General features: G+C 45.3%; 1 protein-coding gene across 1 annotated transcript in view; it reads left to right on the forward strand.

The window, feature by feature from the left end:
- Positions 1–17,904, forward strand: part of LOC134346463 (C-type mannose receptor 2-like) — a 66,600-nt gene that overhangs the window by 582 nt on the left and 48,114 nt on the right. The window contains exons 2-6 of the mRNA XM_063047831.1: positions 4,422–4,582; positions 7,555–7,917; positions 8,148–8,312; positions 9,630–9,698; positions 11,731–11,799. Of these exons, the coding sequence (XP_062903901.1) occupies positions 4,543–4,582; positions 7,555–7,917; positions 8,148–8,312; positions 9,630–9,698; positions 11,731–11,799 (706 nt within the window). The 5' untranslated portion in view covers positions 4,422–4,542. The remainder of the gene's footprint in view (positions 1–4,421; positions 4,583–7,554; positions 7,918–8,147; positions 8,313–9,629; positions 9,699–11,730; positions 11,800–17,904) is intronic.

Consider the following 17,904-nt stretch of genomic DNA (forward strand, 5'->3'; position numbering starts at 1 on the left):
CTTTGATTAACAGTGGTTAATACAGCAGAAGGGGTCCAAGACATTAGCTCCTTGAAAGTGGCTGCACAAGTCGATAGGGTAGTTTGACTTTATTAGTCAGGGCATTGAGTTCAATAGTCAGAAAGTTAGAGCATAAGTTTTATAAAACTCTGGTTAGGCTGCCTCTGGGGTATTGTGTACAGTTCTGGTCGCCCCATTATAGGAAGGACGTTGAGACTTTGGAGAGGGTGCAGAAAAGGTTTTCCAGGATGGATTAGAGGGCATGTAGTACAAGAAGAGGTTGGACAAACTTGGGCTGTTTTCTCTGGAGTGGCAGAGGATGAGGGGACACCTGATAGATGTTTGTAAGAATTATGAGGGGCACAGATAGACTAGACGGGCAGTAACTTTCTCCCAGAGTTGAATGTCTAATATTGGAGGGCTCGATTTTAGGATGAGAGGGGAAAGTTCAAGGGAGATGCGTGGGGCAGGTTTTTTACATGGAGAATGAGGGATGCCTGAAATGTGCTGCCAGTGGGTGGTGTTAGAGGCAAATGCAACAGAGGCACTCCAAAGATTCTTAGATGGGCACATGGATGTGCGGAGAATGGAGTGATGCAGACATTGTCTAGGCAGAGGGGTTTCATTTATTTAGGCATTTAATTAGTTTTATAACTTGGCGCAGCATTGTGGGTTGAAGAACCTATTCCTGTGCAGTATTGTTCTACGTTCCATGGATTGATTTGCCATGGCTGACAAGCTCCAAACAAGGTTCCTTTCCTTCGACGGTCTCATGATCACACGGGACATGTTGTAGTTGTATAAGAAGTTCGTGAGCCTGCACTTGGGGAACCGTGCACAGTTTTGGTTATAGGAAAAACATTATTAAACTGGAAAGATAGTTGAGAAGTTTAGTGAGGATGTTGCCAGAACTTCATGGTGTGAGTCATAAGAACATAAGAAATAGGAGCAGGAGCAGGCCATTCGGCCCATCGAGCCTGCCCCACCATTCAGTAAGATCATGGCTGATCTGTCTGTAAACTCAGCTCCATCTACCTGCCTTTTCCCCATAACCCTTAATTCCCCCATTATGTAAAAATCTATCTAACTGTATCTTAAATATATTTAGTGAAGAAGCGTCAACTGCTTTCCTGGGCAGAGAATTCCACAGATTCACCTCTCTCTGGGAAAAACAGTTTCTCCTCATCTCCGTCCTAAATCTTCTCCCCTGAATCTTGAGGCAATATCCCCTAGTTCTAGTCTCACCCACCAATGGAAACAACTTTCCTACTTCTATCGTATCTATCCCTTTCAAAATTCTGTATGTTTCTATAAGATCCCCTCTCATTCTTCTGAACTCCAGAGAGTACAGTCCTAGGCGACTCAATCTCTCCTCATAGGTTAACCCTTTCATCCCTGGATCCAACCTGGTGAACTTCCTCTGCACTGCCTCCAAAGCCAGTATATCCTTCCTCAAGGATGGAGACCAGAACTGCACACAGTACTCCAGGTGCGGCCTCACCAGTACCCTGTACAGTTGCAACATGACCTCCCTGCTCTTAAATTCAATCACTCTAGCAATGAAGGCCAACATTCTGTTGGCCTTCTTAATAACCTGTTGTACCTGCAAGCCAACTTTTTGTGAATCATGAACAAGCATTCCCAAGTCCCTCTGCACAACAGCATGCTGCTATCTTTCACCATTTAAATAATAATCTGCTCTTCTATTATTCCTTCCAAAGTGGATGATCTCGCATTTACCAACGTTGTATTCCATCTGCAAGACCTTGGCCCACTCAGTTAACCTATCTATATCCCTCTGCACACTCTCCACATCCTCTGTACAATTTTCTTTTCCACTCAGTTTAGTGACATCAGCAAATTTTGCTACGCTACACTCAGTCCCCTCTTCCAAATCATCAATGTAAATGGTGAACAGCTGCGGGCCCAGCACCAACCCCTGCAGCACCCCACTCACCACTGACTGCCAACCGGAGAAACACCCATTTATACCATCTCTCTGCCTTGAATTTGTTAACCAGTCCACCATCCATGCCAATACACTTCCTCTGACTCCATGCATCGGTATCTTATTTATAAATCTCTTATGCGGCACCTTATCGAATCCCTTCTGGAAATCCAGGTATACAATATCCACCTATTCCCCTCTATCCACTGCACTCATTATGTCCTCAAAGAACTCGAGTAAGTTTGTCAAACAGGACCTGCCCCTTCTGAATCTATGCTGCGCCTGTCTAATGGAACCACTCCTTTCTAAATGTTTCGCTATTTCTTCCTTACGTGGAGTACTGTGCTCAGTTCTGGTCGCCTCACTACAGGAAGGATGTGGAAACCATAGAAAGGGTGCAGAGGAGATTTACAGGGATGTTGCCTGGATTGGGGAGCATGCCTTATGAAAACAGGTTGAGTGAACTCACCCTTTTCTCCTTGGAGTGATGGAGGAGGAGATGTGACCTGATGGAGGTGTAAAAGATGATGAGAGGCATTGATTGTGTGGATAGTCAGAGGCTTTTCCCCAGGGCTGAAATGGGTGCCACAAGAGGGCGTGGGTTTAAGGTTCTTGGGAGTAGGTAAAGAGGAGATGTCAGGGGTAAGTTTTTTACTCAGAGAGTGGTGAGTGCGTGGAATGGGCTGCTGGCAACAGTGGTGCAGGCAGATACGATAGGGTCTTTTAAGAGACTGGTGGATAGGTACATGGAGCTTAGAAAAATAGAGGGCTATGGGTAACCCTAGTAATTTCTAAGGTAGGAACATGTTCGGTACAACTTTGTGGGCCGAAGGGCCTGTATTGTGCTGTAGGTTTTCTATATTTCTATGTTTCTTAATGACAGCTTCAAACATTTTCCCAACTACAGATGTTAAGCTAACTGGCCTATAGTTGCCCATCTTTTGCCTACATCCTTTTTCCAAAAGTGGCGTGACATTTGCTGTCTTCCAATCCGCCGTCTCATGTTCCCCACAAATATTTCACCTTTTCACCCTTGTGAGGTTCACAAGGATGATTTCAGGAATTTCAGGAATGATTTCAGGGCCACAGTTTGAGGATAAGGGGGAAGCCTTTTAGGACTGAGATTAGGAAAAACTTCTTCACACAGAGAGTGGTGAATCTGTGGAATTCTCTGCCACAGGAAACAGTTGAGGCCAGTTCATTGGCTATATTTAAGAGGGAGTTAGATGTGGCCCTTGTGGCTAAAGGTATCGGGGGTATGGAGAGAAAGCAGGTACAGGGTTCGTTCTGAGTTGGATGACCAGCCATGATCATAATAAATGGCAGTGCAGGCTCGAAGGGCTGAATGGCCTACTCCTGCACCTATTTTCTATGTTTCTATGTTTCTATGAAAGGGTTATCATACAAGGAACGTTTGATGGCTCTGGGTCTGTATTTGCTGGAATTTAGAAGGATGAGGAGGGGATCTTATTGAAACCTTTTGAATGCTTAAAGGCCTAGACAGAGTAGATGTGGAAAGGATATTTCCCATGGTGGGAGTCTAGGCAAGAGGGCACAGCCTCAGGATAGAGGGGCACTCATTTAACACAGAGATGCGGAGAAATTTCTTTAGCCAAAGGGTGATAAATCTGTGGAACTTTTGCCACAGGCAGCTGTGGAAGCCAGATAGATGGGTGTATTTAAGACAGAACTTGATAGGTTCTTGATTGGACACGTCAAAGGTTACAGGGAGAAGGCAGAGAGTGGGGCTGAAGGGAGGAAAAAAGGATCAGCCATGATTAAATGGCAGAGCAGACTCAATAGGCCAAATGGCCTACTTCTGCTCCTATGTCTTATGATCTTAATCTATGACTTCTAGTTGTAGTCTCACCCAACCTCAGTGGTAAAACCCTGCTTGAATTTATCCTGTCTATGACCCTCATAATTTTGTATACATCCATCAAATCTCCCCTCCTTCTCCTACGCTCCAGGGAAAGAGTCCTAACCTATTCAATTTCCCTATAACGCAGTTCCTCAAGTCCCAGCAACACCCTTGTAAATTTTCTCCAAGGGTGTATTCTGTAGGTGACTGGAACTGCACACAATACTCTAAATCAGGCCCCACCAACTGCTATACAACTTCAGTGTAACATCCCAACTCCTGCGCTCAGCACTTGGATTTATGAAGGCCAACGTGGCGAAAACTCTCTTGAAGCTCGAAGGTACCAGAAGCAGATAACTCTGTCCCCATATCATGAAAAAAAACTTCTTTGAGATGTGGGCATTGGTTTACCCACCCCATCAATCATAATACAGCAGGGAAACAGGCCCTTCAGCCCGTCAACTTCACCTTGCCCATTTACACTAGTCCAATTTTATTCTCCCCGCATTGGTATCAACTTCCCCAAGATTCCACCACCCATCTACATAGCAGGGGCAACTTTTCAGCCAACCGTTAACCTACTAACTCTTGTCTCTGTGATTTCTGTATTAGTGCCCTTCAGCAAGGAGGAGGACCTTCCCGCTGCTTCTCTCTGGATCGTAGATGGTTGATGTGTTTTCTTGGTTGCCGTTGAGGTTTTTCAAGCACCTGGATCACCATAGACATTGGAAGTATGCACAGAGCTGTGCTATTCCTTCTTTTCTTGGCTCAAGGTAAGCTCGCTGTATCAGTGATTCTTTCCTGTACCACCTCCACACCTGAAACACTGTTCACTCTCTATCACCACCAACAATCTGCTGGAGCAGCTCAGCGGGTCAAGTAGATTTGCGGGTGGGGATGGTGGGGGGGGGAAGGAATTGTCAGCATTTTGAGTTGAAGAAGAAGGCACACTTTGGCTATATTTCATTAGGAATTTGAGGAGACATGGTATGTCACCTGACTCAGGCAAATTTCCACAAATATACCATGTAGATAATTCAGATTGGTTGCAATATCATCTGGTATGGAGGGGGTCACTGCACAGGATTGAAAGAAGCTGCAGAAGGTTGCAAACACAGCCAGCTCCATCATGAGTACTAGCCTCGAGGATATCTTCAAAAGTCCGACGCTCATAAAGGTGGCATCGGTCATTAAGGACCTGCATCACCCAGGACATGCCCTCTTCTCATTACTACCATCAGAGAGGAGGTACAGGAGCCTGAAGACACACACTCAATATTTTAGGAACAACTTTTTGCTCTCTGCCATTAGATTTCTGAATGGTCCATAAAACCCTTGAAATGACCCTACCTCAATCTTTTAGCATTATTTATTTAATTATTTTATTACATACATAGATCTAATTTCTGATTTTAATTTCTAGTATATTTGATGTATTGCACTGTACTGCAGCTGCAAAACAACAAGTGTCATGATATACAGTATCTCAGTGATATTAAACCTGATTTTGATTGAGTTGAAACCTGCCCAGAGCCAGGGTTTTGATCTGAAACATCGACAATTCCTTTTTCCCTCTGAGTTCGTCTAGAACAAGGTTCCCAACCTTTTTTTTATGCCATGGACCACTACCATTAACTGAGGGGTCTGTGGACCCCTGCTCGAGAAGATTGTTGCTCCACAGTCCACCATCTCTAATCTCTTGTGTCTCCCTTTTATTAAGGAACAGGGGCAAGTGGTTTAGCTCTTTCTGACATTAACGCCTGAACTTTGTAATGTCTAGTTTGGGGAATTAAACCAGGGCTGGAGTTGCACAGTCGATGACAGGTTCCTGTGGCGTGTGCTAGAACAGAGACACCTAGGTGTATAAGTACGTTCAGTAATTCCCTGAAAGTGGTAAGACAGGTAGACAGAACGGTGAAGAAGGTATTTGGTGTGCTTGCCTTCGTCGGTCAGGGCACTGAATGTAAGAGTGGAGTATTGTGTTATAACCGTACCAGACATTGGTGAGACAGCACTTGAAGTGTTGTGTGTAGTTAAATATAGGAAGGATGGCATTACATAGGGTAGTAATAACCCTACCGTCCGTCCTCCTGATTGGTTAGTCCTCATCCAATCAGGTTTCCACTCCCCCACCTTGATTACAATCCAATTCCAGTTCTTAGAGTGAGACCTTGATAAAATTCTTTTCCTCTAGTTTTATTTCAATGGCTTCCTTCACCGGGCAGTCCCAAAACCCATTACTGCTTCACAGTAGTTTTGTGCCGTCGAAGTTAATCCTATGGCCATTGCGAATGCAATGTTCTACTACCGCTGATTTCTCTGGGTAACCCAAACAGATACACCTCCTGTGCTGCTTGATGCGAATTTCCACCGTGCATCCCATCTGGTCAATATACGCTGCTCTGCATTCACGGGGAATCCTGTAAACACCAGCCGTCCTCAGCTCAGGTCATCTTTGACCCAAATAAGTTGTGATTTAAGCTTCCTTATGGGTTTGTGGCTGGTATTAATCTGATATTTCTTCAGGATCCTGGCAATCCTTTTAGAAACCACAGATATATCGGGAAGACAGGCATTGTGATGGGTTCCTCCTCCTCGTTAGGTTTCCTGGCTTTTTCGTTGGCCCTTTTAAGGGCCGGATTGATTTCCTTTACCTTGTAGCCATTCTGTAGGAATGCCATGTGTAATCAGCCTATTTCCTCGTGGAGACTCTTTGGGTCTGAAATAGTTTTTGCACGATTACAGGATTCCCTGTGAACGCGGAGCGGTGTATTTCGGACTGACAGGGTGCACAGTGGAATCTGCATCAAGGAGCACAGAAGGTGTACCTGTTTGGGTTACCTGGAAAAACTGGGGGTAACAGAACATTGCATTCACAATGGCCATAGGATTGACTTTGACAGCACAAAACTGTGCTGCACCCAGTGGGTTTTGGGACTGCCTGCTGACGGAAGCTGTTGAAATGGAACTAGAGGAAAAGAATTTTAACAAAGGCGAAGGTCACACTCTAAGTAAGAACTGGAATTGTATTATAAACAAGGTGGGACAGTGGAAACCTGATTGGATATGGGCTAACCAATCAGGAGGAATGGACAACAGGGGTATAAATACCACCACACTAGACCTGCCCAGGCATCAAGCCTGATGAATATGGCAGAGTTTGTCATTGAAACATCGATTAAAATTGATATTACCTGACTGGAAGCCCCAGAGGAGTTTATTCATCATGCATATAGGGAAAGCACTAAATCCTTTCTCATACGGTACACATTCTAGTCCTAATATAAGTTCTCACCTCGAAATATTGATTGTTTATTCCTCTTCACAGATACTGCCTGATCTGTTGAGCTCCCCCAGCATTTTGTCTGTGTTAGAGGGTAAGATATTTAAAGGGGATGTGAGAGACATGATTTTCGTGCAGAAGTTGGTTTGTATATGGAATCAACTGCCAGAGGAAGTGGTAGAAGTGGATACAGTGACAGCATTTAAAAGATATTTAGATGGGTAGGAAGGGGTTAGGGGGACATGGGGCAAAGATTGGCAAATGGACTAAACCTGGCAGACACCTTGGACGGCATGGATGAGTTGGGCAGAAGGGCCTGTTCTCGTGGTGTACAACTCCATAAGTCTATAGTTCATGATCTCCTCCTCTTTCTCCATGCAGTTTCTTAGCACAAGAAACTACTGAGCTCCTATTGTAGGCTGTAGATTGAACTGGTTTTCTTTTTTTAAACAATGTCTCAAGGTCTGTCCCAGATGAGTGAATCTGCAGGGCGAGAATATCACCGGATACAGGAGCCAAAAAACTGGACTGAGGCTTGGGATTACTGCAGAAGTGTCTTCACGGATCTGGCCAGCGTCCGGAATCCGGAGGAGTGGGAGGAAGTTTCTCATTACGCACAACAAGGGGAGTGGGTCGGACTTCACAAGGACAACCAGACCTCCACTGAATGGAAGTGGACTACCGGGGAGATATTTAATTATTCCAACTGGGAACCCTGGAAACCGCAAGAATTCAGCACCAGCTCCCTCAGCTGCGTTTACACGAGCGGGAATCAATGGTTTGACACGGAGTGCGATATCCCGCTGCCCTTCATTTGTCACAAAGGTATCCGTTATGTTTTGCAACTCCTGTACTTTTGTAACTAGAGACTGTCGTGCATGGAAGTCCCAGGAGATCAGCAGTTTCTGAGATACTCAGACCACCTTGTCTTGTACCAACAATCATTCCACGAATCTCTTGTGTTTCTATTGTTAGCAAGGGGGTTGTGATTAACTGGGTAATGTGAGACTGAGTGATGTGCAGCAACCTGTGATAATCTTTCCCTCTCTCCACAGAACTGCCTCGGACAACTGCTGCCCCTGAGCTAGCCGTCAACATATCAGCAAGAGCAGAGACCCAAACTGTTCTCCGTGACGTTTTGCACCAAAAAAGCCAACTTCCACCGCAGCTGTTATCTTCTGACACCATCATCCAACCATCTGTGGATCTGAGGATCAGAGGTTAGTTATAGAGTCATGTAGACCAAAAAAAAGCACAGGCCCTTCAGCCCACCGCTCCCATGCTGACCATCCAATACCGTCTCCTCTAATCTCACTTATCTTGATGATTCAAGAGCTCAGCTACATACCATTAACTGCAGTGAGGGTCTCAGCCTTCAACTCCCTCTCAGGTAGTGTGTTCCAGATCCTGCTGTGGATAAAAATAATTCTTCCTCAGGTCCCCTCTGGGCCCCTTACCTTACCTATGAGCTCTAGTTTTAGATATCTCTGCTTTAGAGAAATGATTTGGAGAGGTGACTTAATAAAGGTGTATAAAGTGCTAAGAAGTGTAAAGACAGTGAACAGCCAGTGCCTTATTCCCAGTGCAGAAATGGCTGATAAAGAGATAATCAGAACCAGGTTTAATATCTCCAGCATGTGTCATGAAATTTGTTAACTTTACAGCAGCAGTACAATGCAATATCTGACAAATAAATATAGAGGTAAAATACCAAATTTCAGTAATTATACATGTGTCTAGGTCGAGGTATTCAGAAATAAGTTCAGTGGGGTAGGAACAAACATAAACAATGGGTCCACCTGGACAGGCAGGTTTGTGGATCTTGGGTAGGAGGTAGAAATGGGTCGTGCGAGGTATGGGAACTATGAGGTTGGTGGCAGTGGATGGGAGATCGCCAGAGTTAGTAAGGTCAGTGATGGTGTGTGAGGCAATGGCAGGGCTCATGTTCCTATTTTCTGTCTGTATCAACGATATGGATAGGAATGCACAAGGCATGATTCGTAAAATTTCAGAGGACACTAACATACTAGTGGTTTCATAGACACTGAAGAATGATATCAAGTATTGCTGGAGATCTTTGTCAGCTGGCTAAATGGGCTGAGGAACGCCAAATACAGTTTAGTACAGATAAGGGGTAGTCCTGTATTTTGGAAATGCAGGTAGGCAAGATTATGGGGAGGATGTAGAAGAATGGGGTTAAGAGGGATAATAAACAGGAGAAGCTCAGATGGGCATCTTTGTCGGTATGGGCTGAAGGGTGACTCTCACAACATGAGTCGAAGGGGTCATCAGTAGCCTGAGGATTCAGTGTCAAAGAAGAAGCAGGCATAGAGGCGGAGGCACGGACGCTGCCTGCATGATCGACGCATGATCGACGCAACATTAGGCAAAGGGGAGGATGTTGTGAGGCAGAGGCTCCAGCAGCAACCATTTGAGTTGAATGGCCTTTTCCTGTTCTGTAAATGTCATGTACTAAGAACAAGCAGAGAAGAAAATATATAAAAGCAGCCTGCTAAGACACTTTTATCTTTCAGCAGATCTCCCCGAGACACTTACAAAGTCAGAACCAGAGGTCGAGCCGATTTATCCGCCTGTGCGGGAAGCGGGTGAGAATTACATCACTGTGTCAAGGCTGGTGTAGACAGTTACTGTGACATACATTATCGGCCCAATAAGTCCATTTTGACCAACCGACACCCATTTACACTAATCCAGTTTTCTTCTCCCCATATTCTCGTCACTCCCCCCACATTTTATCACCCGCTCACTCACTCAGTGGGGGCTATTTACTGCAGCCATTAACCCACAGGTCCACACCTCATTGGGACAGAATAGTACAGCGCAAGAACGGGCCCTTCAGCCCACAGCGTCTGTGCCGAGCACAATGCTGAATTAAACAAAATCCCTTCTGCATGCACGCGATCCCTCCATTCCCTGCCTACTCATGTGTCTACCTAACAGAGTTTCCAATGCCACTGTCGTATCTGCTTCCACCACCACCTCTGACAGCCCATTTCAGGCACCCCCCACTCTCTGTATTAAAAAACAAAATGACCCACACATCTCTGTTAAATTTTGTTCCTTTCATCTTGAACGTATGACTTCTAATACTTGACATTTTATACTGCGGGCAAAAAGATTCTGTTTACCATTTCTATGCCACCAGTAACTTATAAACTTCTCTCAGCCTATGGGAAATCAACCCAAGTTTGTCCAACCTACAGCGCAAACCCTGTAATCCTAGCAGCATTCTTGTAAGATTCTTCTGTACCCTTTGCAAAGCCTCCACATCCTTCCTGATATGGGAACGTGGGAGGAAACTGGAGCACCGGGGGACGACCATACAGTCACGAGGAACATACAGACAGCGCTGGAGGACAGGATCGAACCCGGGTCTCATGCCACATGAGCAGGAAAGGAAGGGGAATGGAAGAAAATTGAAAACCAAAGCTTGGATGACTGAAGACCTGGGGATTAAATTGAAAGTTCTAAACAGAGAGACCTAGTCAGGATAGTCAGGAAATTCTTTCCAAGACTGGGAAATCAAATGCGACCAACCAGGGGACCAGGGGGCACACAATTAACAGAGAAAGGGTTGAGGGGAAATGAGTTTACGTAGAGTATAACGAGAGTCTTGAAAACCTCCTCACTTGTATAAAGTACCTGGGTGATTATTGGCTGTGCTACAGTGTATGGAGCTCTCAAATGGAAGCTGGTATTTGGAAGTGAGTAAACTGGTTCACCTTCAGTCAACATGGACACAGTGGGCCGAAGGGCCTCATAAATTGCTATCAGTCAGCAATGAAGTAAGAATGAGAGAGGAAAGGAGTAACGAGGTCAAAGAGCTTCTGGGAGTTTAATGAAGTACAGTAGTGTAACTAGTGGAGCTGCTACCTCATCGTTCCAGGGAAAGGGGTTCACTCCTGACCTTGGGTGCTGTCTGTGTGGAGTTTGCAAGGTATTGGGACACTATAAATTGTGTGAGTGAGAGGCAGAAACTGGGAGGGTTTATGGGAATGTGGGATGAGTAATAAATGGGATTAATCCAGGTTTAGTGTAAATGGGTCAGCAGAAACTCATTGGGCTGAAGGGCCTGTTTCCATGCTTTGTCTGTCTAGACCTCTATGACAACATGGCAGACTGTTAAACATCTTAGGAGGGAACTACACAGTTGACATATTGTAACCTGAAATATCGACTCTTTATTCCCCTCCATACAAGCTGCTGTCCTGCTGAGCTCCTCCGGCGCTCTGTGTGCGTTGCTCAAGGTTTCCAGCATCTGCAGAACCTCTTGGGTTTCTGTTAAACATTAAGCTTTGTCACATGTACAGGGAAACACTGAAACACACCATGAAACGCATCGCTGGTATCAATGACCAACGCAGTCTGAAAATGCGCTGGGCGCAGCCCGTGAGTGTCGCCATGCTTCCGGCACCAACATGCCATGTCCACAACTAACTCTAGCGCGTGTACCTTTGGAATGTGGGAGAAAATTGGGGCACGCAGAGGAAACTCAAGCAATCACAGAGAGAACATATAAACTCCTTACAGACAGCGAAGGGAATTGAACCCCAGTCTCTGGAGCTGTTACAGTATCACGCTAACCACTAAACTATCATATTTTTATCCCTTTAGCAGATCTCCCTCAAGCAACCATGGAGGTTCCTCCCACAGGGAGCACCCAGCCCACCCAAGCATTGAATGCAGGTAAACCCAGCAGCTGCTCTCAACACCCTTTCCCCTAGCATCAAGAGCAGCCTCCTTTGCTGTCTTAACAAACCAATGTAGAACATACAGGGTTAATGGTAAGGCACTGAGGAGTGCAGTGGAACAGAGGGATCTGGGAATACAGATACAAAATTCCCTAAAAGTGGTGTCACAGGTAGATAGGGTCGTAAAGAGAGCTTTTGGTACATTGGCCTTTATTAATCAAAGTAATGAGTATAAGAGCTGGAATGTTATGATGAGGTTGTATAAGGCATTGGTGAAGCCAAATCTGGAGTATTGTGTTCAGTTTTGGTCACCAAATTACAGGAAGGATATTAATAAGGTTGAAAGAGTGCAGAGAAGGTTTACAAGGATGTTGCCGGGACTTGAGAAACTCAGTTACAGAGAAAGGTTGAATAGGTTAGGACTTTATTCCCTGGAGCGTAGAAGAATGAGGGGAGATTTGATAGAGGTATATAAAATTATGATGGGTATAGATAGAGTGAATGCAAGCAGGCTTTTTCCGCTGAGGCAAGGGGAGAAAAAAACCAGAGGACATGGGTTAAGGGTGAGGGGGGAAAAGTTTAAAGGGAACATTAGGGGGGGCTTCTTCACACAGAGAGTGGTGGGAGTATGGAATGAGCTGCCAGACGAGGTGGTAAATGTGGGTTCTTTTTTAACATTTAAGAATAAATTGGACAGATACATGGATGGGAGGTGTATGGAGGGATATGGTCCGTGTGCAGGTCAGTGGGACTAGGCAGAAAATGGTTTGGCACAGCCAAGAAGGGCCAAAGGGCCTGTTTCTGCGCTGTAGTTTCTATGGTTTCTATGGTTAATGCTTTATTGTTTGGAATTGATAGCCTAGGGACAAGGTGCGTGCTTTAGGGAAGGCAGAGGTTGATTTGGGGTAGTCAGCACGCCTGATTCATATAGTGATACAGTGCAGAACAGGCCCTTCTGGGTTGACCATGATTATCCACCCAGCAACCCTGCTATTTAACCTACCCTAATCACTGGATAATTTACAATGACCAATTAACTTACCAACCGATATGTATTTGCACTGTGGGTGAAAACCAGAGCACCCGGAGGAAACCCACTCACACACAAGAAGAAATGTACAAACTTTCTTATGGAGGATGGTGGAATTGAACTCTGAACTCTGATGTCCCGAGCTGTAATAGCATCCCACTAACCTCTGCTCTAACGTGGCATTGTGCTTGGGAGGTCATGGCTTACAAAACTTGATTGATATTTTTTTGATGATATGAACAGGAAGGTCAACAAGGGCAGTGGGGTAGATATGGTCTATATAGAAACACAAGAAAATCTGGAGATGCTCGAAATCCAAGGCAACACACACAAAATGCTGGAGGAACTCAGCACATCAGGCAGAGTCTATGGAAAAGAGTAAACAGTCAATGTATTGGGCCGAGACCCTTCATCAGGACTTGTGAATTTCAGCAAGGCTGTTGACAGGGTTCTACATGGTAGGCTGTCCTGATAGGTCAGATCGGAAGGAATCCAGGGAGAACTGGCTCATTGGGCACATGAATGGTTTGATGGTTGAAAGCAGGGTGTGATGTTGGAAGATCGTTTCATGGACTGAAGCCCTGTAACTAGTGGTGTGCCTCAGGGGTCAGAGTGGAACCCATTGTTGCTCATCGTCTTTGTCAATGATTTGGATAAGGATGTACAAGGCGTGGTTAGTAAGTTTGCAGATGGCACTAAAATCGATGGTATAGTGGATAGTGATGATGGCTGTCAAAAATTACAGGCAGATCTTGATCCGCTGGGTAAGTGGGCCAAGGAATGGCAAATGGAGTTTAATTCGGGTAAGTGCGAGTTTGCATTTTGGAAAGTCAAATCAAGGTTTGGCTTTCACGGTGAAGAGCAAGGCGCTGGTGAATGTTATAGAACAGAGGGACCTTGGAGTACAAGTACCTGGTTCCCTGAAATTGGTGTCACAGGTAGACTGGGTGGTGAAGAAGACATTTGGCATGCCGATCGTCATTAGTCAAGGTGCTGAGAGTAGAAGCTGGGATGTTGTAGTTGCAGTTGTAGAAGATGTTCGTGAGGCTGCTCCTGGAGTATTGTGTTCAATTTTGTTCACCCTGCTGTAGGAAAGCTTCCATTAAGCTGGAAAGAGTGTAGAAAAAACTTCATGAGGATGTTGCCAGGGTTTGAGAGGCAGGGTTATCAAGATAGGCTGGGCAGACTAAGACTTTACTCCTTGGAGCATAGAACACTAAGGAGTAATCTTATAGAAACGTATAGATTCATGAGCAGCATGAATAGGGTCAATATGCACTGGCTTTTTTCCCCAGGGTTGGGGAATTATGAACTAGTGGGCACAGGTTTAGGGTGAGAGGGGAGAGATTTAATAGGAAACCTAGAGGTCACTTTTTTACACCAAGGGTGTGTGCATGGAACAATATGCCAGTGGAACATCTAAAAGTCATATGGACAAGTTCATAAATAGGAAAGGTTTAGACGGGCCAAACATGAGGAAAAGGGAACTCGTTTTGGTGTGGTCCTGCTTTGGTGCTGTATGACTCTATGACTCCTAAACTGATGCAGATGAACGATCTCGACCCAAAAAGTTGACTGCCCACTTCCCTGAATAGATGCTACCTGACCCGTTGCATTCCTCCGGCACTTGGTGTGTTGCTACAGATTCCAGTGTCCGCAGTGTCTCTAAATCTGTGGCTCTAAATCTGTGCTCTTTTACAATTGCGCCTCTCATTCCATGTGAAGGTCAGATGGACACAACCCTATGGCCTGTTAAATCATCCTCTCTTCCAGCAGAGTTCCCACAGCCATCACTCAAACGTGAGTCAGTTAACGCTGTCAGCAACATTTAACAGTGTGGAAGAGGGAGAACTGGATCAGGTGTAAATCTGTGCTCTGCCTGCAGACGGATAAGTGATTCTGAGCAGGCTGTCTCAGCCACAGTGCAACTGGACAAACGGTGAATGTGTCGGGAGGAAGTAAAGAAGTGGGCTGATTACTCCCTCACTCTGTGTCAAGGAGTGAACAGATGGTCTGTGTTGAGGGTGGGAGCCGTTCTTCAACACTGGGCTCTACCAGAGAGCCGAAAGGCTGTTTTCCTGTCCAATATGTTCCACATCATTGGAGACTAAAATACAGCATTGAATCATCAAGGCATAGAAGTCTTGGAAAATGTGCCAGAAATAGGATTAATGGAGGTTAAAGATTAGCTTTATTTGTCACATGCACATCAAAACATACAGTAAAATGTGTCGTTTGCATCAAATCAAATCAGTGAGGATTGTGCTGGGGCAGCCCACAAGTATCATCGTGCTTCCAGCACCAACATAGCATGCTCACAACTCAGAATTCTAAATACTTAAACCCAGAATTCGAGTTGTGGTGAGTGAAGGTATCCACAGTGGTTCAGGAGCCTGATGGTTGTAGGGTAATAACTTCCCAGATCTTGTGGTATGAAACCTTGGGCTCCTGTACATTTTGCAGCGAGATAGGAGCACGGCCTGGGTGGTGTATCCTGCAATCTTAACTGCTTTGTCTTCACAGAATTGATCAACTGATCTTAAAATCATTATCTAGGCTGTTTCATTGTCCCATCCCCTTTACTGTAAGGGTGGGGGGTGGGGGAAGAGATGCTGCATCTGTGCTCTGCCTGTGGATGAGCGAGTAAACCTGTGTGGTTTGTATCAGCAGTTCTATCTTCAAAGCACATTCCACTGAGTTATTTCCGATGAACCACAATGAATGAATTGCACAGCCAGACTGTAAAGTGCTGGTGCAACCAAAAAATCTTTTTAATACTGTCAACCTGGGTTTGCATTTAATTTGTTTTACTTAATTGTTTGAATTTCAATTCCCAAGTGGTTGTGCTGGGATTTGAACTCTCGTCTCTGCCTTCCGATGCTAGTCCAGCATCTTAACCCCTCTGTTACCAGAGTTCTCCTTGTACACATTGGGATCATTTTTTCTTTTATTTCACGCTCTCGTCACACTTCAAGCTCCTTGAGTTCACAAGAAGTAAAACCCTTTCCCCACTTTATACTTCCTCGCTCCCCCCCCCGCCCGCCACACACCTGACCCAGGTAGAGGCACCCAGTATGGTGGAGAGGAACATCTTAGAATCATGGAATGACACACCACCCAATTATACCAATTGTGACCAATTACTCTACTAACCCTAATCTACTAATCTTAGTAACGAGGAAACTAGAACACCCAGGGGAAACCCACACAATCACAGGGAGAACATATAAACTCCTTCCAGACAGTGACAGGAAGTCCTTGCTGAATGTCTTTTTTGCCCATCTGCACTAATCTGATTTGTCTACATTGGAACCTTTTCCATCGACTGTATACCTTGCCTTTTATCTGTCTAAATGCCTCTTAGGCATAGTGATTGTATTACCTCCTCTGGCAGCGTGTTCTAGATAACACCCCCTCTCTGTGTATTAAAAAAAAACATCCCTCAGATCCCCTTTAAATTTCCTAACTCTCACCTCAAACTCTGCTCTTTCACCTGCCATAAGAAAGAATCCCACCATAGCGATGCCTCTCAGAACATTATAATCATAATCTCATAATCTATCAGGTGTCCCCGCAGCCTCCTCCGCTCCAGGGAAAGCAAGCCCAGTCTGTCCATTCTCTCCCCACAAGTGAATTCTCCAATCCAGGTAACATTCTGATCAGTCTCCTCTGCACTCTCTCCAGTGCAACCACGTCCTTCCTGTAGTGTGGTGAGCAGAACTGTGCACAATGCTCCAAGTGTGGTCTAACCAGTGCTTTGTAAAGTTGCAACACTACCCCCTACTTTTATATTCTATCCCCTATCTATGAATGTTGCCTTCTTCACCAATCGACCTACATGAGTCTAAATGATGAGATGTGACTTCCAACTTCCACCATCTTTGCCCCAGATATCAGTGCTTGATAACATCGTCACCTCTTTCTACTTCTGGTGAGCAAGGATCCTGCCAGGGATCTGGCTACTAGTAAGTTTAATCTATCTATCTGTCTGTTTAGTTACTTATAGTCTTGCAATTGTCTAAAATTGTCGCAGTGGTCTAAAAAGAGGAGAAGGGAAGCTGAGGCTTGCTGCTGAAGAAAAGCGCACTTGTCAGAAAAACAGCACCAAGACAACACTGGAGGACAGCGCCTTCAAGTGTAGTCGATGTAGCCGAGACTGTCACTCCCGTGTGGGCCTCTACAGCCACAACAGACGCTGCTCTAACACAGACCGAAGCTAGACTTTCCAGGCGCAGATCCATGGTCTCGTGAGACTAACGGATGCCACCACCACCACCAAGTCTTGCAATTCGTCTTCTTTTGCACATTGGTTGTTTGTCGGTCTTTGTGTAGGTTTTCATTGACTCTATTGGGGCGCCATCATTGCGTAGCTGTTAGCGGGATGCTAATACTGCTCTGGGTGTTGGAGTGTTTGGAGTTCAATTCCAACAGTACGAAGGCTTCTATGTTCCTTCCCATCTGTGCGTGGGTATCCTCCCACAGACCAAAGGCATACCAATTAGTAGGTTAATTGGTCATTGTAAATTGTCCTGCGACTTGACCTGGGTGAAGTAGGTGGGTTGCTAGGCAGCACGGCTCGGTGAGCCAGGAAGGCCTGTTCCTCGCTGCATCTCTAAATGAGTAAATACATTTCTTTGTTTTCCTGTGAACGCCTGCAAGAAAATGAATCTCAAGGTGGTATCTGGTGAAATTTATTTTAACTTTGATCTTCGGCAGAGAAGAAGAGAATACCCGTGCCATGGTGGTATGGTAGGTCGAGCCGCTGCCTCTAGACAGCCGGGATCAATCCCGATCTCCGGTGCTGTCTGTGTGGAGCTGGCATGCTCCTCTCTGCTCCCATGTGGGTTTCCTTCAGCCGTTCCAGTTCCCTCCCGTATCCCATATCTGTATTGGAAGCCAGGACTGGCATTCAGCATTTAATATGCAGCAGGTGTAGAGGGGCAAAGAGAGCAGGGAGCTGACTAGAGAGCAGGAAATGAAGTAATATTGGTTGGTTTCAGGTGATTGGGAACACCAGATAGCCCGTACGTTCTAGAACATTCAACCAACAAAAATCAAAACGTGAAACAC

This window comes from Mobula hypostoma, chromosome 5 (genome assembly GCF_963921235.1).
Source record: "Mobula hypostoma chromosome 5, sMobHyp1.1, whole genome shotgun sequence".
NCBI lineage: Eukaryota > Metazoa > Chordata > Chondrichthyes > Myliobatiformes > Myliobatidae > Mobula > Mobula hypostoma.